The 23,446-nt window shown below is 39.1% G+C and overlaps 1 protein-coding gene across 1 annotated transcript in view; it reads left to right on the top strand.

Annotated features, from left to right (window-relative positions):
- Positions 1-22,977, top strand: part of LOC149257851 (clathrin interactor EPSIN 1-like) — a 39,261-nt gene extending 16,284 nt beyond the window's left edge. Inside the window, exons 11-13 of the mRNA XM_089388915.1 lie at positions 20,934-21,277; positions 21,426-21,885; positions 22,061-22,977. Of these exons, the coding sequence (XP_089245041.1) occupies positions 20,934-21,277; positions 21,426-21,885; positions 22,061-22,539 (1,283 nt within the window). The 3' untranslated portion in view covers positions 22,540-22,977. The remainder of the gene's footprint in view (positions 1-20,933; positions 21,278-21,425; positions 21,886-22,060) is intronic.
- Positions 22,978-23,446: the final 469 nt, after the last annotated feature.

Genomic DNA, 23,446 nt, shown 5'->3' with positions numbered 1-23,446 from the left:
GAAACTCATTGACAAATAATACAAAAATAATTTATCTTTTCTTGAATAAATACAAATATCAAAATTACATTTATGAAGACCTAGCCTAGTTACATTTCCTTCAACACTCCCTCTTAACTAGGGAGGTATTCATACAACATTACAAGGTGTTTGGCAATTTTCAATCTTGAAGAATTCACATAAGAGAAACCGGATTTGCAATCCATTTGTATAGCATCATATTCATTAGCTTTGTTATAGTATAAGGCCTTGACTAACAACTCCATCTCTTTACGAGGCCATGAGCTACAATGCTAAAGAGACCAATGATTTATAGACACCTTCATCATTGTCTCTCAAGGTACATACCCATCTGGGTGTTCATTGAGTATGACCTTCTAGGACTATTCTTATCTTGGGTTTCCATCCCTCAAAGAATATCGGTCCTCTTGCCTACTTTTGTCTTGGATGCCCTACACATCCTCAAAGAGTATCGGATGCCAGATGATTACCTAATCCTCCCATTCTTTCTTCCCAAGTGAAGACAAGAATGTTGTGTCTATCTTGCGTCTACATTTTCATTCATGGCCTTCATCTAGACTTATGGTTGTTAGTCCTAGTCTAGTGCATGACCCATGAAATGGAAAACACAATTGTCACTCCTTTGTAATCAGATTTGATCCAAAAACTCCCTCTTGATCAGGGACTTATCAGAGCACCCTCTTAACTAGAGACTCTTTCCTTCATCAACAACTTCTTCTTCGTGGGTCCTTCAGCTGCTTGATCTCTTTTCTTTCTTGATGTCATGAAGTCTTTGTTCGAACTTCTTCTAGGTAGGGCACCATCCATCGATCACTTTCCTTCTTGTTTTGTCATGTCATTGCTTCGTGGAAAGTGACTATCAGGTTTTCTTGTCATACTTCTTTGTCATCTTGTCCATGCTTTGGAATACTCTTCTCATGGATGCTTCATAGTACTTGCTAGGTTACATGCTTTGACCTAGTAGCCCATCATGACTTCATCTTGATATTGCCTTTTCTTTTGTTGGATGGCTTCTTCATCACGACATCTCTGTAGAGTAGAATCAGTTATATGCACCTTTTGTATCTCCAAGGCCTTCATAGGTATCAAGGTTGTCCTGCCTTCTTTCGGGAGATATATTTCAAGGCATTTTGTCAGATAGTGATTCTTGCTGATCATGGTGTTCTTCACATGCTTGATCTCTTTCTTCATTGCTTCTCCTCGGATAGATAGGTCAACCATCTAATGCTTCTTGTGAGAGCATTCCTTCATCGATTGCTTTCTGGACTTGTAATCTTTTCTTCTTGCTTCTTAGTCAACAATCTTATGCTCCTTATGTGAGCACATTCTTTTGTTGACCTTTATCACATTGTAGTGCATGCCTTCGAGCATGTCCTTGGTGAAAGAGATTCTTTCATGCTTGATCATGTTATAGAACTATACCCATTACTCAATAATATACAAATGATAACATGACTTAAACTTTGATGCATACATACCTCATCTTGATTCTCCTTTGATCATCTTTGCTTCATTTGACCTTGGTGTGGCCCTTCTTGCTTCATCTTAGCTTTCCTGCATATCATCACTTTTCTTGAATCCCATGAATGGGATTCCCAATGAGACATCTGGCTGCTTCTTCTACATGAATATCTTGAGCTATATCTGCCATGCTTCTTCTACATAAATATCTTGAGCTATATCTGCCATGCTCCTATATTCTAGAAGATATTTCTACTTATGCATTTTTGTTCTTATCATAAATCCTACATCTACATGAGTGTCTAGAACTCTATGTACATCATGCTGCTAGATTCTAGAGGGTGTTTCTAGCAATGCAATTTTAATTTATTCCTACATGCTCCTATTCTACTCAAAACTTTGAAAGAAGTCTAGAAGTAAAGAGTTTGACCTAGTCATAGTAGAGATCCGGAGGATCTTCTTTCTTTTGCTTCTTTCCTTATTCTTTCATCTCTTGAGTTATGTGAGCTTCTTTCCTCTTCCTTTTGTTGTTGTTGTCCTTTTAAGCTTAGGACAATTCCTTTTGTAATGTCCATATTCTTGGCATCCAAAGCATTGGATCTTGGACATATTTGTTGTTTGTTCTTCATGGACCAAATTTACCCTTTCTTTTGGCCATGGTAGAAAATGCTTGCTCCTTTGATCCCACATCTTCTTTTGCCCTAAGTCTGGTTTCCTCTGTTCTGCATAGAGACCAAATTTCATTGAGAGTGGTTGCTTCCTTCTTGGCATATATGCTAGATGTGAAGTTTCCCCACTTCTCAGGTAGAGCATTGAGTAATACAGTTTCCATCTCTCTGTCAGACATGATTTCCCCAAGCTCTTGAAGTTGATCTCTCATTTCAAAGATTTTGGTTTTTTTGTTCTAAATTCGTTGATTGCAAGATGTTTGACTGTTTTGAGATGCTCGCGGCCATCAGTAACCTGAGTAAGTTGATCCGTGATGGACCAAAGATTTCTTGTGGAAGTTCGAGTATCCGTATGAAGTGATTTGTAGCCCTGGAAGGGCTGAACCTTCAATGTCTATGGCATATGCCCAGAAAGTAGATTGATCCTGTGTTAGTTCCTTAACATATTAATCCACAACCTTGGGTAGACCAGAGAACCCAGAAAATCGTCCCTGTATCAAAGCGTTCTCACGAATCTATTGGGAGGGCCGAAACCAACACGTCTTTTACGTCTTATGATTTCTGCACATGTAGTAAATCATACTATCTTTGTACAATTGCGTCTTATGATTTCTGCTCCTCGCTGTCTCAGGGTTGTCAATCCGACCACCAATAAGAACTACCTCAGCTGAACAAGTCATCGAATATCCACGTGATCAAATAAGGATTAGACCCCTCAGGATTATCTCGATATGTCTCAGAAAATTTGTTTTATATTTTCCGCAGACAAAAACACATAGACTCAACCTCAGGACTTTGTTCTGTTTTAGGAATTGTATCTCCGTTACACCTCATAACAACTTCACATGCCTCAATTTCAGATCACAAAAACCCTCGTTCCAATCTTAGAAATGTTACAGCTGCCTCAGAAGGTTAGGAGATTTGTTCCTTTTTGTCTCAGATAGACTCATAAATCTTCGAGAATTTGGACGTCTTGCCTCAGAATTTCAACAAAGGCTCTGCTGCCTCTTCAGATAGTTAATTCCCTATGGCCGAAACAAGAAAAGTGACTAGGTAGGGTGGGATCACCTCCACCGAAACTAGTCCAAGGAGAAAATGGGTATCAAAACTGTCAGAGCCTTAGGCTCAAAGAAAAACGGAGACAAATGATCCAATCCAATTATGATCAAATGAATCTAACCCTCTTGTATTTATAGATTTCCTTGAGGGATTTGTCTCCTTAATTAATTGAGTGAGCTTCACACCAAACCCCAACTTTGGGCTTTTTTGCCCCCGCTGCCCCAAAACTTGCCCTCTACTGCCCAAACATTGGGTATTTTGGGGTTTTCCCCTTTATCGAGGACTATAGCCTGCGAGGATCTATTGGCTACTTCGTCCCTTGGGCCAATTAATCTCTAGGGGACATTACAGTCAACTTCTTTCTCTTGAGACTCGTATTCATTGCCTTCAGTAATAGTCATAATCAATGTCCAAATCTCTGGCTCGTCATGGGTGTTAAATACCACCAATCCTTCGTTTGCGTGCATAAAAGGTAGATATAGCGCTATAGGATTGGAGTAATTAGGTTGTGTAGTGTAATGTTATGCATGGGTTTTGCTTTACTAATGCCTGAAGTGGTATATTGTAGAACGAAAAACATTTCCAATGTTTAGATGATCTTTCTTTAACAGAATTGAGAAATTTAGATTATATCTTCCAAGGTTTCTTTCTTTGTTAACTTTCTTGAAGGCGATAACCCATTGCTTTAATTTAGAATACACAAACTTTGAGTTTGCATACTATTTAGGCGCTGTAGATATCTGCATGAGATGTTTTTATTGGTAGTGGCAGTAATGGAGGATTAGAGTGGCCAAAGGCCTTGTGAGGTGCATAGTTCAATGGTGAGTGACATGAACTATAAGATAACATTGTAGTAGATATGCTCATATGTTGATCTCATTGTATATGCCGTTACTTTTCTTTGGTGTGATTGTCAACGACACATATACTTGTTTTTTTTCAGATGTTTAACTCTGAAATAAAGTTAATTCATGTCAAATACACTAGGGTTAGGTATGCCTTTTCGCCAATGTTCTTCATTGTGTGAGTTACATTTATTTATTTAGTTAAGCATAATAGTTTAGGCACCAAAAAGGGTGAAGATACATTTTTGTTTGTTCCAGTCGTCACATTTTCTAAGGAAGTATATTCATTAGGACCTACAAAAGATGGGGTGCAAATGGTTTATCCATTTAGTTAAGTATAACAGATTGAAAGATCACAAGGCACTAGTTGAGAGGGCCATAGATTACATGGGTTGGTGAGGAACATTATTGATTATGGTTTATAGAGGTGGAGGCAGATTGAAGAACCATGTGACGAGGTTAGATATGGTGATAGACAGAATAGTGCTCCATGATATGTGCATCCATGTGATGCTTGCGTTAAGCGTCTTCCAATCTTCATTCCACCAAGAAAATTGCATGCCAGGATTCTGAGACTTGTCCTGGTATCTTGACTCATGAACAATTGATGTTCATTCTTGTGTCCAACCTTGTGAAAGTGTTCACTAAGAATCTTTAGTGCACTATTAATTTGTCTTTATTGCTGATTCAACATGGCACCGAATCAGCAGAGATGTCACATCATAGATAGTTTGCATGCCCAACCAGATGGGTAATAAACTTGACGCAACTCTTTGCGTGCCTCAACCGACCCGATTTCAAAGAGTAAGATGATGATGATCTTCATTCACACGAAGCTGATTGTTAGGGACTGGCCCTTTTGATAATTTTACCCTCCTTAGTTTGCATGAATATGCAACAATACAATTCTAAATCATCAAGCAACAAAACAAGCAAGTTAGAAGAAAGATATGTAGGAATCATCTCATAAAGTAGTATAACGCTGGGGTTTGCTAGTTACAGAGATATGCACATTTCTGAAGCTTTCCTTCTCTCTTAGATAATCTTGTATTCTTTATGAGGTCAAACTCCTACAAATGTTGTCCCACAATAGAGTTGAAGTGTTTTTGCAGTGCTTCGATCCTCACCAATTTTGTAGCTCATTTGGGTACTGGAAATAGTATGTACATTCGAGCAATTTTAGGTTCACATTTTCTAATTTGATTGTCACTCTAGTTATTTGCTAAGTTTATATGCACACATATAAGTCACACTTCAGTTCTGAGCACATTAAGTGTTTCACTGAACCTCTGATGTTGTTATTCACACTTTAGCTCTGGGCACGTTAGGAGTTTCACTTAACCTCTGACGTTGTTGTTGTGTATTGCCTAGCCATTCCTATTGCTATTTACTGTATTTTGTGAACACACTATTCCTATATATTTTGCGTGAACACTTTCTTGGTTCCGTTGTGCTACTTTACTCACTTGAACATTCCTTCTTAAATCACTTCCGCACTTCCTTGATAAACAATTTGCTTCCATATTTTCATCTCTGCATTTTTTACTCTCGAAGTCACCTTGTTGCGACCTTAGTCACCTAGTTTGAGTTCGTGTTTGAGTTGTGCGACTTGTTGGAAATACTGAGAGGGGGGTTGAATCAGTGTTTCTTAGCAATTAGCACTTTATTAATCTTTTTCAGAGCATTAGTTAATTTTCTGTTATTATTATTGTTCCTCAGATAATCATAAACACTAATCAACAGTAGACAACACCATACAACAATGCAGCAAGATAAAACAGAGGACACAAAGATTTTTAGTTGGAAAACCCCTTCTGGGTCAAAAACCACCGAACGCTTCTTTAGTAATTGTCTTTTTCTCCTTTTTAAAAGAAAAGTATTTACATCAAGTTTTCAGCCACAATTGAAGGAGGCTCCAAACCCATAATTCATAGGATAGAACCTGTAGGATGCTACTAAACCCTAATAACTTGCTGCAACCAGAAGGATGCCCCGACGCCCTATAGATCAGGTCACAACCTGACAAGTGCCCCAACACTCTGTTTACTAGCTGCTATCGGAAGGATGCTTCATTGCCCTGTAATTTATCAGCCCCAATTGAAAGGACGCCACAACGCCCTGTGTAGGCTTACGACCTGCTCTAGCACCACCCTGCCGCCCTGAAGTGTCTCATGCCACAACCTGAAGGTGACTCCCTTCACCTGCCTTGCACCACCCTGCCACCCCGAAGAGCCGACGGACCACGTTTCACGATTTTCATATTGGATCCCCCCGTGCCCTGAATCAATATATGAAGATAGTAAATAAGAGAATGCTGCTCTGCTCAAAATGAATATCCTCTCAAGTCCTGCAACTGCATTGCTGATCACACAGTATAATCCTGTTCAACCTGCACAACCGTGCTCAATTTGACCACTGCACAATCAAACTAAACAGATCAAAACTTACTGCTCAACTGTACATCTCTGTCACTGCTCAACTGCACACCACTGAGAACTGTACATCACTGTTGCTCCTCAAACTGATACTGTCACCGCACTGCTCATGAATTAGTAATCGCGATGGGCTCATAGGTAGACTGCCACATCACTAAACTAATCACACTGTACTGCTGCAAGTGTCGAATACAAGTGTTTGAGAATGGCACAATCCCAGATGCCACAGGTCATCCCTATGACCTGCTACCACTGCTCTCAAGCTTTGCCCACGGAGAGCTACTAGCATATGTTCCTTCACTGCTGAGCACTGCTCACACACTGCTATCCATCGTTACTTCAATAAGCTATACAACAAGGTGATGTATCCTCAAAAACCTTGTTACCCTGTAAGGTCATAATTATGTTACTCAAGTTATCCTAGGTTATCATAGTCATTGTCAACTCAAGGTGATACTAGTCAAAACATATCAATAACTTGTTATGTCAGTCAACCATCATTTTGCATATAGAGTGTCAACTCTAGTCAAAGACAAAATGTTAACATATATGTTATGTCTATAAGATCTACTCTTACAAAGTCAAAGTCAAGACAAAATGTCACCACACAAATCTAGCCCATTCTTAGTAAGTCAAAGTCAAGGTAGTTGTCATCATACATGTTATGACTTAGTGTGTCAAAGTCAAGGTGATTGTTATCTTCTATGTGAAATGTCAAATCTACTCACTATGAGTCAAAGTCAGGGCAAAATGTCATCTACTATCATTGAGTCAAAGTCAACAGTCAAGTTTCATGTCAAGCATTCTAATAGCATACTGTTATGTCAACAAACTGTCATAGAGCTGAGCAATTAGGCTGCTGGTATAAGGTTGTTAGTCCTAGTAAGATAGCCTTTTCGTGAGCCCTTGAGGCCGCAAAAATTAAAGGACTGTTCCTAGCTGAACACCAGGTGACCAGCCTGAGGTTCTGAAGATAATACAAGCTTGCAAACTTTGCACAGAATGGAGGCCGAGGTTCTGATGAGAAGGTCTACTTTGAACGCTTAGAGAATTGCCCAACAAGACCATAATACCAAGATAAAATTGCAAATAAAAACCTTGAACAATACTACAAATAATGCTTTAAATGAAGGCCGAGGTTACTTTGACAAGGGTCTAGTAAAAGCCCTTACAATCTTATATAAACAGGCCTACTCTAACTGAACCAAGCGGCTAATGTTCCTGCAAACAGAACTCAAACAAATCCCACGGTCCAAAATAAAAGCACAATAAAAATCATCTCATAACCCTGCAATGACAAGAAACTACTACTGTATAAGGCTGAGCATCCTGAAACAAGATTTTGTAGAGACCGAGAGCTATAAGGTGAAGACTGTACCTTCGTTGTTCTTAAACAAGGTGGCTGCAATCCAGACCAGTCTCAACACACCAAACCGAATTCCTTTCTATGCCAAAAAAAAAATCAAAGCCAAGAGCTCTGTAATTCTTTCTTCTCTGTCCTAGCCCGAGGTTGCCGAAAATTTCAAAGCCAAAGGACATAAAATAGTTCGTTAAATGATAATTTTGGAGGAGTATACGTGGTCTTTTTATAGGCTTATGTTTGGGTATATGAGGGTCTCCTATTAGTATTCTGGTTTCCTTTTACAAGACCACAAACTTACTTTTCTTTTGATGATATACATTACGTATATGTTGGAGGAGTGACGTGTGTTCATAATGTTTATTGACTTGGATAGGTTTGAAGTCTTAGGGGCTTTGTTAGGTAGGCCTTTTCAGGACATTTCAAAAACAATTTCCTTTTTAATAAAATTAATAAAATTTAATAGTTATTAATAAATTGTTTCCTTAACCTCTAAGGAATTTTTACACTAACCCTTACTAACCATTTAAAATTTGTCTAGAAATATTTCGAATTCCACTAGAAATTTGAAATCAATGGTTGGCTTAGTGCAATGTGCATATGGTCCCATGAAGGTTGTGAAGTCAATGATTGGTTTATTATATTTGGTTCTTGAAGTTATTCAATTTATACACAATAAGATTGTGGCAAGAATCACTGTCATATTATTGACAACCGTAGGTGAATAAGGTGTCATGTCAGTACCCCTTGGGGTTTTAGCCCAAAAACTGGGGTCAAAACTTCAAACTCGGTTTTCTCTTCAAGCAAGAGGAACCATAGGGTGTACCACATATCAACAAAAGCATCTTTTCGAGGAGAATCTAATGACCTAGATCTCCAACCCAAACTCAATGGTTTGACCTTTCAAAAACCCTCGAGGAAGTTGGGGTACATCCTCAGTCCAGGGAACCCAAACCCTAGGACTTGGGTTTTCAACCAACAGTGGAGCTGCGAACTTGATGTAATCCAACAATTACTAGGAAATGTTGGTTAGCCATTTGACATCAACCACTGGTGTTTTTAGTCAAAGTCAAACCTAGTCAACTCCATGGGTTGACATCAATTACAACACCATCCAACACAACCATGAGGTTTGGGAAAATATCAGTAGCGCAAAACCATGTGAAAAAATTCTGCTTTAAGTTCGAGAAAATTATAGAGTTCGAAATTTTCAAAATATATAATAATAATAATAATAATAATAATAATAATTCCATGCCCTCATTAAGAATATATGATAAAAATGAATTTGCATGCCAACATTAAACATATATATATTATATTATATTTAGAAAAGACCACATCCTACTAAACATTTAGGGGTTCAGGTTAGGTTTTATGACTTAGGGTTTTTGCTTTTATTTATTTATTTTATTATTATTATTATATAAATTCAATATATATGTTTTTGTGACTAGAGGAATCAACAACTGGGCTGGTTTCGTACTCGAATGACATGGGGTCTATTCCAACCGCTACCACTATAATCTCTAGGTGCCTACGTACACCCCTTTCGTAGACACAGGTAAGTTGGGGGGATTTGAACCTCGAATCTCTTGGTACATAAAACTTTGTTTTCGTGGCATTTGCCAATTGAGCTCCCCCAGGGGGCTTTTTCTTTCAAAATTTGAATTAAAATAAATTTGATAAGATTTGAGTGAGTTTGTCTTGTAGTTTGACTTCCAAAAGGGGTTGCTAGGTAGGGTGAGATCACCTCCACCAAAACTAGTCCAAGGAGGAAATGGGTCTCAAAACCGTCAGAGCCTTAGGCTCAAAGAAAAACAGAGACAAATGATCCAATCCAATTATGATCAAATGAATCTAACCCTCTTGTATTTATAGATTTCCTTGAGGGATTTGTCTCCTTAATTAATTGTGTGAGCTTCACACCAAACCCCAACTTTTGGGTTTTTTTGCCCCAGCTGCCCCAAAACTTGCCCTCCACTGCCCAAACATTGGGTATTTTGGGGTTTTCCTCTTTATCGAGGACTATAGCCTACGAGGATCTATTGGCTACTTTGTCCCTTAGGCCAATTAATTGCTAGGGGACATTACAGTCAACTTCTTTCTCTTGAAACTCATATTCATTGCCTTCAGTAATAGTCATAATCAATGTCCAAATCTCTGGCTCGTCATAGATGTTAAATACCCCCAATCCTTCGTTTGCATGCATAAAAGGTAGATGTAGCACTATATGATTGGAGTAATTAGGTTGTGTAGTGTTATGCATGGGTTTTGCTTTACTAATGCCTGAAGTGGTATATTGTAGAACGAAAAATATTTCCAATGTTTAGATATCTTTCTTTAACAGAATTGAGAAATTTAGATTATATCTTCCAAGATTTCTTTCTTTGTAACTTTCTTGAAGGCAATAACCCATTGCTTTAAATTTAGAATACACAAACTTTGAGTTTGCATACTATTTAGGCATTGTAGATATCTGCATGAGATGTTTTTATTGGTAGCGACAGTAATGGAGGATTAAAGTGGCCAAAGGCCTTGTGAGGTGCATAGTTCAATGGTGAGTGACATGAACTATAAGAGAACATTGTAGTAGATATGCTCATATGTTGATCTCATTGTATATGCTGTGCCTTTTCTTTGGTGTGATTGTCAGAGACACATGTACTTGTTTTTTTCAGATGTTTAACTCTGAAATAATGTTAATTCATGGCAAATACACTGGGGTTAGGGATGCCTTTTCGCCAATGTTCTTCATTGTGTGAGTTACATTTATTTATTTAGTTAAGCATAATATTTTAGGCACCAAAAAGGGTGAAGATACATTTTTGTTTGTTCCAGTCGTAACATTTTCTAAGGAAGTATATTCATTAGGGCCTACAAAAGATGGGGTGCAAATGGTTTATCCATTTAGTTAAGTATAACAGATTGAAAGATCGCAAGGCATTAGTTGAGAGGGCCATAGATTACATGGGTTGGTGAGGAACATTATTGATTATAGTTTATAGGGGTGGAGGCAGATGGAAAAACCACATGATGAGGTTAGATATGGTGATAGACAGATTACTGCTCCATGATATGTGCATCCATGTGATGCTTCGCCCAGCGTCTATCAATCTTCAGTCCACCATGAAAATTGCATGCCAGGATTATGAGACTTGTCCTGCCACCTTGATTCATGAACAATTCATGCTCATTCTTTGTCCAACCTTGTGAAAATGTTCACTACGAATCTTTAGTGCACTATTAATTTGTTTTTGTTGCTGATTCGACATGGCACCGAATCAACAGAGATGTCACATCATAGATGGTTTGCATGCCCAACCAGATGGGTAATAAACTTGACCAAGTCTTTGCGTGCCTCAACCGATCCAATTTCAAAGAGCAAGATGATGACGATCTTCATTCACACGGAGCTGATTGTTAGGGATTGGCCCTTTTGATAATTTTACCCTTCGTAGTTTGCATAAATATGCAACAATAACAATTCTAAATCATCAAGCAACCAAACAAGCAAGTTAGAAGACGGGTAAGTAGGAATCACCTCATAAAGTATAACGTTGGGGTTTCCTAGTTACAGAGATATGCACATTTGTGAAGCTTTCCTTCTCTCTTAGATTGTATTCTTTATGAGGTCAAACTCCTACAAATGTTGTCCCACAATAGAGTTGAAGTGTTTTTGCAGCGCTTCGATCCTCACCATTTTTGTAGCTCATTTGGGTACTGACAATAGTATGTACATTCGAGCAATTTTGGGTTCACATTTTCTAATTTGATTGTCACTCTAGTTCTTTGCTAAGTTTATATGCACGCATATAAGTCACACTTTAGTTCTGAGCACATTAAGAGTTTCACTGAACCTCTGACATTGTTATTCACACTTTAGCTCTGGGCATGTTAGGAGTTTCACTTAACCTTTGACGTTGTTGTTGTGTATTGCTTAGCCATTCCTATTGCTATTTACTGCATTTTGTGAACACTATTTATATATATTTTGCGTGAATACTTTCTTGGTTCTGTTGTGCTGCTTTACTCACCTGAACATTCCTTCTTAAATCACTTCTGCACTTCCTTAATAAATAATTTGCTTCCATATTTTCATCTCTGCATTTTTTACTCTCGAAGTCACCTTGTTGTGACCTTAGTCACTTGGTTTAAGTTCGTGTTTGAGCTCTGTGACCTGTTGGAAATACTGAGAAGGGGGTTGAATCAATATTTCTTAGCAATGAGCACTTTATTAATTTTTTTTCAGAGCATTAGTTAATTTTCAGTTATTATATTGTTCTTCTTCAGATAATCATAAACACTAATCAACAGTGGACAGCGCCATACAACAATGCGAAAAGATAAAATAGAGGACACATATTTTTATTTGGAAAACCCCTTCCGGGTCAAAACCCACCGAACACTTCTTTAGTAATTGTCTTCTTCTCGTCTTTAAAAGAAGAGTAATTACATCAAGTTTTTAGGCACAACTGAAGGAGTCTCCAACCCCATAATTCATAGGCAACAACCTATAGGACGCTACTAAACTCTAATAACCTGTTGCAACTAGAAGGATGCCCCGAAGCCCTATAGGTCGCCACAACCTGACAAGTGCCCCAACACTCTGTTTACTAGCTGATATAGGAAGGATGCTTCATCGCCTTGTAATTTATTAGCCCCAATTGAAAGGACGCCACAACGCCTTGTGTAGGCTTATGACCTACCCTAGCACCACCTTGCCGCCTTGAAGTGTTTTCATGCCACAACCTGAAAGTGACTCCAATCACCTGCCTTGCACTACCCTGCCACCCTGAAGAGCCGATAGACCATGTTTCACAATTTTTAGATTGGATCCCCTGTGCCCTGAATCAATATATGAAGATAGTAAATAAGAGAATGTTGCTCTGCTCAAAATGAATATCCTCTCAAGCCCTGCAACTGCACTGTTGATCACACAGTATATTCCCGTTCAACCTGCACAACCTTGCTCAATTTGACTACTACACAATCAAACTAATCACTGCACAATGTTACACGTCAAAACTCATTGCTCAACTGTACATATCTGTCACTGCCCAACTGCACACCACTAAGAACTGTACATCGTTGTTGCTGCTCAAACTGATACTGTCACCGCATAGGGATGAGTAATCGTCATAGGCTCATAGGAAAACTGCCACATCACTAAACCAATCACACTGTACTGCTGCAAGTGTTGAATACAATTGTTTGAGAATGGCACTGTTGTAGCTTTAGATGGCACCTTCAACACGAGTGTTTCAGGGGACATGGAAAGCCTCCTTGAGATGGCCTCTGGGTTGATTGTAGACTAGTGCCTAGGACATCTTAAAGAGAGGAGTGCATGGAAGATTATGAGTGAGGTTTCTATTGCACTCCAATTGTCACGTAGTTAAAAAGATTATAAAGGGGGCTTGGTTCAATAGTCTGTCATGCAGGTAAACTCAAGCCGATACATGGATCCAAATGCTCAAGGGATAAATCGGGCCAACCTCAAAGAGAAATGTTTGGTTTTGGTGGCCGACACACAACAATGGGCAGCGTTATATTGAAGTTGTAGTGAAGTGAGGAGGAGGAAAGGAAGGAGGGAATTCAATGCAGAGGGCTGTTAACAAGACAAAATCCTAAGCAGCAATGTTCCGGCCGAAGGGTGGAATTCGATACATAGGGCTATAAACAACACAAAATCCTAAGCAACAATGTTCCAGCAGAAATATGGAAGAGAGAGGAGGTGGAAAGATAGAAACAACGAAGTGCTTATTGAGGTTTCATACCAGGTATAACATGGGTACCTCTATCACCAAACAATGTGAGTAAATCTGTGCTCATACAGGTATTGCGGGTTAATCTAATAACACAAGTAAATCTGTAATTACTATAGGTACTGTAGGCTATTGAATAACACAAGTAAATCTGTAATATACACAGGTACTGTTCTCTATTTAGCAGCCTGGATAAATCCATGAATCAGGGAGAAACTGACAGTCTCATTACACTATTTCAGAGAAGGAAAAACATATATGAAATAAGATTACAAAAGGGAAAACATACTGCACATTGATCTTCTTGGAATCACCTGGGAGTTTCATTAATACTTGAAAATGGGTCCAAATACCAGTCCATCACATTCGTCAATACATCGCTCAAGTCCCTCATGAACAGACAAGTAGAACCAAAAGCGGAATCACAGAATTCAGACCCTTAGGTGTAGAATTCCGGAACCTTTTCTAAGTGTTTCTTCCCCCTATTTATAAGAAGAGGGGGAGCTTGGATTACAGTTACAAAACATCTTCGCCAGAGTTCCAGCTGTTTGCTAGACTAGTTGTCTTGGCATGCAAGGCTCTGTTGCCCAAAATGATTACAATCGGGATTTGATCCCTTCTTGGAAATAAACAAAAATTGCAAAATAATGAAAAGAAAGAGGAAAACAGAAAGATAATGGAGGAAGTGTCCCCTCTGTTGTTCCTGTGAATGGCCTCTAGTCAAGCCACGTCTCAGCTGTGATGTGCTTCTCCTGTCGCTCGGCCGGTTCTTGTCACTTCTGCCTTAACTGCCTGAATAGATCGTTCTCTGGAGTAGGGAGTGGGTCAACTGTGGATGCCTGTCGCAGAGTGGGAATGGAGCGTGTCCATGCAGTCCTTTGTTGGGTATCAGAGTGGAGCTCCATGCCGAGCCATTAAGTCTTCCTGAGCCCCCTATACTAGTTTACCATTGTGCCATACTTCATTCAATGCTTCAACTGCCAACCCATCCGCCTTTAAAGCTTTGTACCATGTTATCGGGCATCGCTGCATCGGGGCTTTTCCTCTTTAAAACATCACGGAACAACGAGCTTTGATGCCCCTTGGCCCCCTTATGTATAGCCCCTTTTGGTGTTCTCTTCATATGACCGGGGGCTATGACCAGGTGCTTAGCCCTAAGGTGCTAGGGCCTTTGGACTGCCTTCTGGGGGGCTTTTTCCTTTGTTATGAAGAATATCACATATCGACGATTTGTAGTGCTTTGTCTGTGGCATTCCCCTTGACCCTTGCGATCGCTGATCTGCAGGATCGAGCCCACCAAAGATATCGCAATCGCAACATGGGAGAGGGGGACCTTTTACCTCCTTTCATAGTGCTGGTCGATTTGTTCGGATGCGAAATCCTCATAAGGTATAACTCGTAAAACATCGCATCTAGGAGGGTCTTTCGCAAAATCACAATTGCAAGTCAGGAGAGACTTCAGAGGAGGAGGAAACTTTGCTTTGTGCGATCGCTGATTGCGGGATTGATGACGTCATTAGTGCCACGTGGCACCTCCTGAGTGGTGACACGTGTCACCTTGAAATGTCCCCATAGGACCCCTGAAAAAGCTAAATTGCGTGCCACGTGTCCTTTGTACCGCCACATCATGCTGATGTTAGTGGTCCCTTGGATTCTTAGGACCAATAAGATTTTGCCATGTGGCCCCCCTAGAGGAGAGAGAAAAGGGCCCATCCGCCCTTGGTTTTTCCTTGAATTCCTTTGTTAAATAAAATCGACCCCTCCCAGTGCTTTAACACTAAAGCCCAATTTTCAGTGATTTTGCGCTATTAGCGTATTTCCCCCCGCAATTCCTTAAGAATGTTCCATTGGGCTTGCCGATCGCTGATTTGCTGATATCGCGAGACTGCAATGATGCGGGACTGTGATATCGCAGGATTGTGATGATGCAGGACTGTGATATCGCGGGATTGTGATGATGCAGGACTACGGGATTGCGATATCATGAGACTTCGGGATTGCGGCATACGGAACTGCGATATGCAGGACTGCGATGATGCGGGATTGCAATATTGCGGGACTGCGATGATGCAGGACTGCGAGATTGCGATATCGTGGGACTGCGATGATGCTGGATTGCGATACCGCGGCACTGTGGGATGCGGAACTGCGATATCGCGGGATAAGCTAATGGACTATGCCTGGGGCCCGGCCGATTGGCAATTTGCGAAATCGGCGATCGGTCGATCGCAGATTTTGCCATTCTTCCTTGTTGCCACTTGAGAAAAATGCCGATTTGCGATTGCGATGAGCTTGACCCTTAGTTATTTTCTCTTTGCTTTCTAGGTTTTCAAAGGGTATCTTTAATCTGCTTTAACTTCTGATCCAGGAGTCCATTTTTGGACTTCCATATACCGTTGGAAAGCTTATCACGATTCACGAGCACTATGCAATGGAGAGGGACTGTTTAAACTCTGAGAGCTTCTGTGGCTTGGGAAATGGATTCAACTTCACAGCTCTTTTTCACCCTTTTCATAGCTGAAAGCACGTTTAGTAGTGAGTGACAACAGGCACAATCCCAGATGTCGCAGGTCATCCCTATGACTTGCTCAGTGCTACCAATGCTCTCAAGCTTTGCCCACGGAGAGCTACTAGCATATGTTCCTTCACCGCTGAGCTCACACATTGCTATCCATCCTTACTTCAATAAGCTTTACAACAAGGTGATGTATCCTCAAAAACCTTGTTACCCTGTAAGGTCATAATTATGTTACTCAAGTTATCCTAGGCTATCATAGTCATTGTCAACTCAAGGTTTTACTAGTCAAAGTCGACATATCAATAACTTGTAATGTCAGTCAACCATCATTTTGCATATAGGGTGTCAAGCCTAGTCAAAGTCAAAATGTCAACACATGTGTTATGTCTCTAAGATCTATCTTACAAAGTCAAAGTCAAGACAAAATGTCACCACACAAATCCAGCTCATTCTTAGTAAGTCAAAGTCAAGGTAGTTGTCATCATACATGTTATGACTTAGTGTGTCAAAGTCAAGGTGATTGTTATCTTGTATGTGAAATGTCAAATCTACTCACTATGAGTCAAAGTCAGGGCAAACTGTCATCTACTATCATTGAGTCAAAGTCAACAGGCAAGTTTCATGTCAAGCATTCTAATAGCATACTGTTATGTCAAGCAAACTGTCATAAAGTTGAGAAATTAGGCCGCTGGTATAAGGTTATTAGTCCTAGTAAGATAGCCTTTTTTTGAGCCCTCAAGGCCGCAAAAATTAAAGGACTGTTCCTAGCTCAACACCAGGTGACCAGCCTGAGGTTCTGAAGATAATACAAGCTTGCAAACTTTGCACAGAATGGAGGGCGAGGTTCTGATGAGAAGGTCTACTTCAAACGCGTAGAGAATTGCCCAACAAGACCATAATACCAAGATAAAATTGCAAATGAAAACCCTGAACAATACTACAAAGAGTGCTTTAAAAGAAGGCCGAGGTTACTTTTACAACGGTCTAGTAAAAGCCCTTACAAATCTCATATAAACAGGCCTAATCTAACTGAACCAAGCAGCTAATGTTCCTGCAAACAGAACTCAAACGAATCCCATGATCCAAAATAAAAACACAATAAAAAACATCTCATAACCCTGCAATCATCAATGACAAGAAACTACTACTGTATAAGGCTGAGCATCCTGAAACAAGCTTTTGTAGGAGACCGAGAGCTATAAGGTGAGGACTGTACCTTTGTTGTTCTTAAACAAGGTGGCTGCAATCCAAACCAGTCTCAACACACCAAACCGAATTCCTTTATATGCCAAAAAAAAATCAAAGCCAAGAGCTCAGTAATTCTTTCTTCGCTGTCCTAGCCTGAGGTTGCCAAAAATTTCAAAGCCAAAGGCCATAAAATAGTTTGTTAAATGATAATTTTGGAGGAGTATACATGGTCTTTTTATAGGCTTATGTTCAGGTATAAGAGGGGCTCCTATTAGCATTCTGATTTCCTTTTACAAGATCACAAACTTACTTTTCTTTTGATGATATACATTATGTATATGTTGGAGTAGTGACGTGTGTTCATAAAGTTTATTGACTTGGATAGGTTTGAAGTCTTAGGGGCTTTGTTAGGTAGGCCTTTTTAGGATATTTCAAAAACAATTTCCTTTTTAATAAAATTAATTTAATTTAATAGTTATTAATAAATTGTTTTCTTAAGCTCTAAGGAATTTGTACACTAACCCTTACTAACCATTTAAAATTTGTCTAGAAATATTTTTAATTCCACTAGAAATTTGAAATCAATGGTTGGCTTAGTGCAATGTGCATATGGTCCTACCAAGGTTGTGAAGTCAATGATTGGTTTGTTGTATTTGGTTCTTGAAGTTATTCAACTTATACACAATGAGATTGTGGCAAGAATCACTGTCATATTATTGACAACTGTAGGTGAATAAGGTGTCATTTCAGTATCCCTTGGTACCCCTTGGGGTTTTAGCCCAAATGTCAAAAACTGGGGTCAAAACTTCAAACTCAGTTTTCTCTTCAACCAGGAGGAACCATGGGCCGTACCACATATCAACAGAAGCATCTCTTCAAGGAGAATCTAATGACCTAGATCTCCAACCCAAACAGAAGCATCTCTTCAAGGAGAATCTAATGACCTAGATCTCCAATCCAAACTCAATGGTTTGATCCTTCAAAAACCCTCAACAAAGTCAGGGTACATCCTCAGTCCAGGGAACCCAAACCCTAGGACTTGGGTTTTCAACCATCCAACAATGGAGCTGCCAACTTGATGTAATCTGACAATTACTAGGAAATGCTCATTAACCATTTGACATCAATTTAGTCAAAGTCAAACCCAGTCAACTCCATGGGTTGACATCAATGACAACACCATCCAACACAACCATGAGGTTTGACAAAATATCAGCAGTGCAAAACCATGTGAAAAAAATTCTGCATTAAGTTTGAGAAAATTATAGAGTTCAAAATTTTCAAAATATATAATAATAATAATAATAATAATAATTCCATGCCCTCATTAAGAATATGCAAATAAAAATGAATTTGCATGCCAGCATTAAACATATATATATTATATTATATTATATTTAGAAAAGACCACATCTTGGTAAACATTTAGGGGTTTAGGTTAGGTTTTATGAACTAGGGTTTTTGCTTTTATTTCTTCTTCTTCTTCTTCTTATTATTTAATTTTAATATATATGTTTTTGTGACTAGAGGAATGAGCGACTGGGCTGGTTTCGTACTCGCATGACATGGGATCGATTCCAACTGCTACCACTATAATCTCTAGGTGCCTACGTATACCCCTTTTATAGACACATGTAAGTTGGGGGGATTTAAACCTCGAATCTCTTGGTACATAAAATTTGTTTTCGTTGCACTTGCCAATTGAGCTTCCCCCGAGGGCTTTTTCTTTTAAAATTTGAATTGAAAGAAATTTGATAAAATTTGAGTGAGTTTGTCTTGTAGTTTGACTTCCGAAAGGGGTGACTAAGGTTGCAACCAGTTTGGGTTCCTTGTTTTCAGCATGATCGAGTTGTACAGTTTGACCTTTCTCTCCAAAAATTGAAGAATAGCATCTGTCTTGAGTGTTCAGTACCATCCATATCATTATCAGTCAATGATGGTGGGAAACTAGAGAAAACAACTTTATTAAGTAAAATTGCATGGCTGAAGCAAGATGTTTAATGTCATCAGTCAGAAATTCTGGTTGCAAGCCTTAAATATCTCTTGCTTTGTTCATCTGAAATTTACAGGTTGCTGTTAGGATAATTACAAGGGTGAAATGAGCACAATACATTTCTTGAGTGAGGTGTAGATTAGATAGTTGGATACAGATGTATAGATTGGAGTCAAAGGTAAAACCAAATACTGGGGCCAGATATGGAGATATCAGCTTCATTCTGTAGCTAAGTTTGATAGAAAGTTTTGGATAAATGCCTCAAGTCTTGTAGAAGCTCAGCTCTTGGACAAGATAGAAATTGGTCGATCTGCACTACTTCAGGGCCATGAACCATTGTATGTTTAACTGCTTATGGAGTTGCTTCACTCATCATTAAACCATTTGATTGGACAAAATCAGTGGGGCTGATGCTTTGAAGGCTGGATGTGTTGTCTATGAAAATTCCAAGCAGCATCCAAAAATATTTTTACAAGACTTTTGGCCTTTTGTTCTGTGGGTAGATGAAGTTGGATTGTGATGAGTTGTGTCAAGCGTTGGAATTATGACTGGTCATTCAAGGGGTGAGTCAATATTGATTTGGTATGGAAGGGTGAATGGGAGGGAAAGATAGTAGGGTTTAAGGGTAAACTATCTGTTCATGGTCAGCCAAAGAAAGGCATGGGGAGATAATGGAAGTCTTTGATCTAAGGAATAAGCAAGGTGGGGAGTCGGGATATTCTCAGGTAATGTATTCAGGCTCAGGACATATTATCGAACCTTTTACAAGGAAGAGCTCATATGACTCATCCAAGGCAAGGAAGTATTACAAGTTCGAAAAATTATGAGGGGTCCCTATGCAGTACTGTATAGGTCTATGTTTGGATTTTGGAACTTTTAAAATACATTAATCACCTGCTGATAAATTGTTTCATGTTTTTGTTTCTTACCTGACTCAAACAAGAAAATATGTAGAAATTTAGTAAACTATAATTCAAGTTCCTATGCTGGTTTATGATTTTGCACTGAGATTATTAGGTTGTATTTGCTATTTACCATATTTACAATTAGCAATCAAAAACTTCTTCCTTATTTTGATGGTTTGATTTAGTAAGCTTCAGTTTAAGTCTTTAAGATTCATGAAATCAAATTATGACAACATTTCTTTTGTAGCTATATTGAGAAATTGATGTTTTTCCCCTGATCTTTACCATTTGATTTGATGTTTATGATATATAGTATCACTTGTCTGTTAATTTCTTTGCTAGCTGAAGTCTGAGGCAGTGACATATGGAATAGTTGTCTCTTTTCCTGGTACTTAGGCAGGAAGATGGGAATGCATTTGATGGCTTTTAGTTATCATGTCCGATTGAAGATTGAAATAAATAAATATTTATCTTTAGTTGTATTGAATTATATTATTATAACTAATAAAGGTTTCTGATCAAAACTATCCAGAGTTCCTATGTGAAGTTTTGTGTTAGGCAACCTGAGAGCAAATTTGGATAACTGTGCATAATCATTTACTTCTTTTGTTACTTCAACTATTTTTTCTATCATTGTGGTTTGCTAGTCTATTCATTAAATATTTGTATGGCTTATTAAACTTATTTTTTATTTGTTTTGCATTCTTGTCGATAGCTGCTGCTTCTGTTCCAACTTTCACAGAGGATGACCTTTTTGGCCAGCCTTCAGTGGGAGGGCGTACCGATGTCATGAAAGGAATACCTCCTCTGCCAAAGGCTGCAAATGCTCCTATTACTGCAGCTATGAGTGGTCCAAGCTCTGGGATAGATTTATTTGCAGATGCTAATTTAGGGCGTACAGATGTCATGAAAGGAATTCCTCCTCCACCAATGGCTGCAAATGCTCCTATTACTGCAGCTGTGAGTGGTCCAAACTCTGGGATAGATTTGTTTGCAGATGCTAATTTTAATGCGACTTTTGTGGCCCCTTCAGTATCAGCCACCAACTCCCTTAATCAGGTCAGTGTTTTATATTCTGAATGATATTTCTATTAGTATTTTACATCTTTAATGGTTTCATGGGTTAAACAGTCATTAGATTCCAGGCAAACTGGTGTATCTAATTAATTGGAAGAGCTGATTATGTTGCTTTTTTAATAAATGACAGCTTCCTGGTGATAATTTTAGTCAGTCTCAATATAACGCCCCTTTCCAATCACCTGAAGGCCTATTTGCTGCCCAAACATCAAGTACAGTATCTTTTACATCTCCCCTGACTTCTGGGATGAATGAAGGATCTGGTGCATTTGGAGCTGTGTCATCAAATTCCAATCCTCAGGCAGGTTTTGGCAATGCAGATCCCTTTGAAGGAAATTTATTCAGTGCCTTTGGAACTACTGTGCCTCCAGTGCAGGCCTCACAACCTCCCAGTATGTTTCATACACAACCTTTGGCTCCAGCAGTAACTCAAGTATCGGAAAAACCTAATCTGCAATCCGCACAAGCTCAAAATTCAAGCACTACAGGTACTGCTAAATCTCAGCCACAGAAAGAAAAATTTCAACCGAAGTCATCAATCTGGGCCGACACATTAAGCCGTGGCTTAATTGACTTAAACATTACTGCACGTATGTACCCCTCTCATAAGAAACATCGTTGATTTTTACAGGTTACTGAGAAAGACACTTGTCTTGTAGTATGATCATGAAAAATTTTGGGTTTTGCAAGAAAACCGAGTTATATACTAGTTGCGGAAACATCTTGTGGTACTGATTCTGGAATTTCTTGTCTTAACTTTTGCAGCAAAAAGCAATTCTCTGGCAAATATTGGCATCAATTTAGATTCCATTACTATGACGGAAAGGAAAGAAGACGAGAAGAAAACTTTCATGGGCTCTATGGGAAAACCCATGGGATCTGGTTCAGGCTTGGGTCGGGGAGGTGCAAGTACGTTAGCACCATCCGCTTCTCCTACGATGGGTACATATGGCACAGCTGTAGGCACGGGCTCTTATGGAGCAGGTGTGGGCATTGAAACAGGTATTGGTATGGGTGCCGGTGCTGGCTTGGGTATGCCAAAGGGACCTGAAGTGGGAATGACTCCAAGGATGGGCATGCCTGGAATGGGCATGCAACCTCCCATGGGCATACCTGGAATGGGAATGCAACCTCCCATGGGCATGCCATCAGGAACTGGGACAGGGTTTGCAATGAACTATACAGTGGGCACAGGTCAGGGAGGCTTTCGTACTCAACAGCAACAGTTCGGTGGATTCAGTTGAGATTTTTTTTGTGAACCAATAATTTCTGAATCTGTTACTGTATTAAAGTGTTGGCTAATTGATCCCAATATGCACACTTTTGTAGTGAAGTAGTTATTTGGCATGTCACAAATATTATTTTCATGTATGTACAGGAGCTTATTGAGTCTCCTGAATGGAGATAAAGTACCATCAAGCTCAAAATATAATCAGTAATTGAGCTGACAACAGTGTTGAAGAGCACTAGAAAAATTCGGTAACTTTTGTAGATTGATTTATTTTGTGCATAACATGCTCGGATCATGAAGGCTGCGCAGAAGATCTTAGTTCGGTTTTTCAAAGTCCATTGTTACCTTTTTATCTCAAACGTTTATTGGTACTAATAATGTTACTTATTTTGTATGAATATTGTTACGAGTTATGTTGAATATGCTACAACTCAGTAATGTTTGAGATTTATGTGATGTTGTTAGCATTTGTCATTTTTTCGTTAGAGGAATTACTGCTTGTACATTTATACAGATGTCGAACTGAATGATTCAGGTGGCAAGCTAGATTTCTAGCTGTTTCCTTTGTGTTACTGAAACGGACTTTTCTGCCTGATTACTGTTCAGGCGAGTATTTTGAACTGCTTCAACTTATGTGAACTCTGTTTTTTTTTTACATTTTCAATAATTAGCTTTTATGGTATGAATCTTGTTACGAGTTATGTTGAATATGGTCTAACTCAGCAATGTTTGAGATTTACGTGATCTGGTTCGCGTTTGTAGCAATGTTTGAGATTTACGTGATCTGGTTCGCGTTTGTAACTATTTTGTATGACGATTTATTGCTTATACAGTTATACAGTTGCCAGACTGACTGATTCAGGTGAGAAGGTGGGATTTCTAGCTGTTGACTTTGTGTTATTGAAAGGGACCTTTGTATG

This window comes from Pinus tabuliformis, chromosome 6 (genome assembly GCF_031772625.1).
Source record: "Pinus tabuliformis cultivar Carrire ecotype Pingquan chromosome 6, CPIR1, whole genome shotgun sequence".
NCBI classification, from domain to species: Eukaryota; Viridiplantae; Streptophyta; class Pinopsida; order Pinales; family Pinaceae; genus Pinus; species Pinus tabuliformis.
This window is presented reverse-complemented; position numbering and strand designations above follow the sequence as displayed.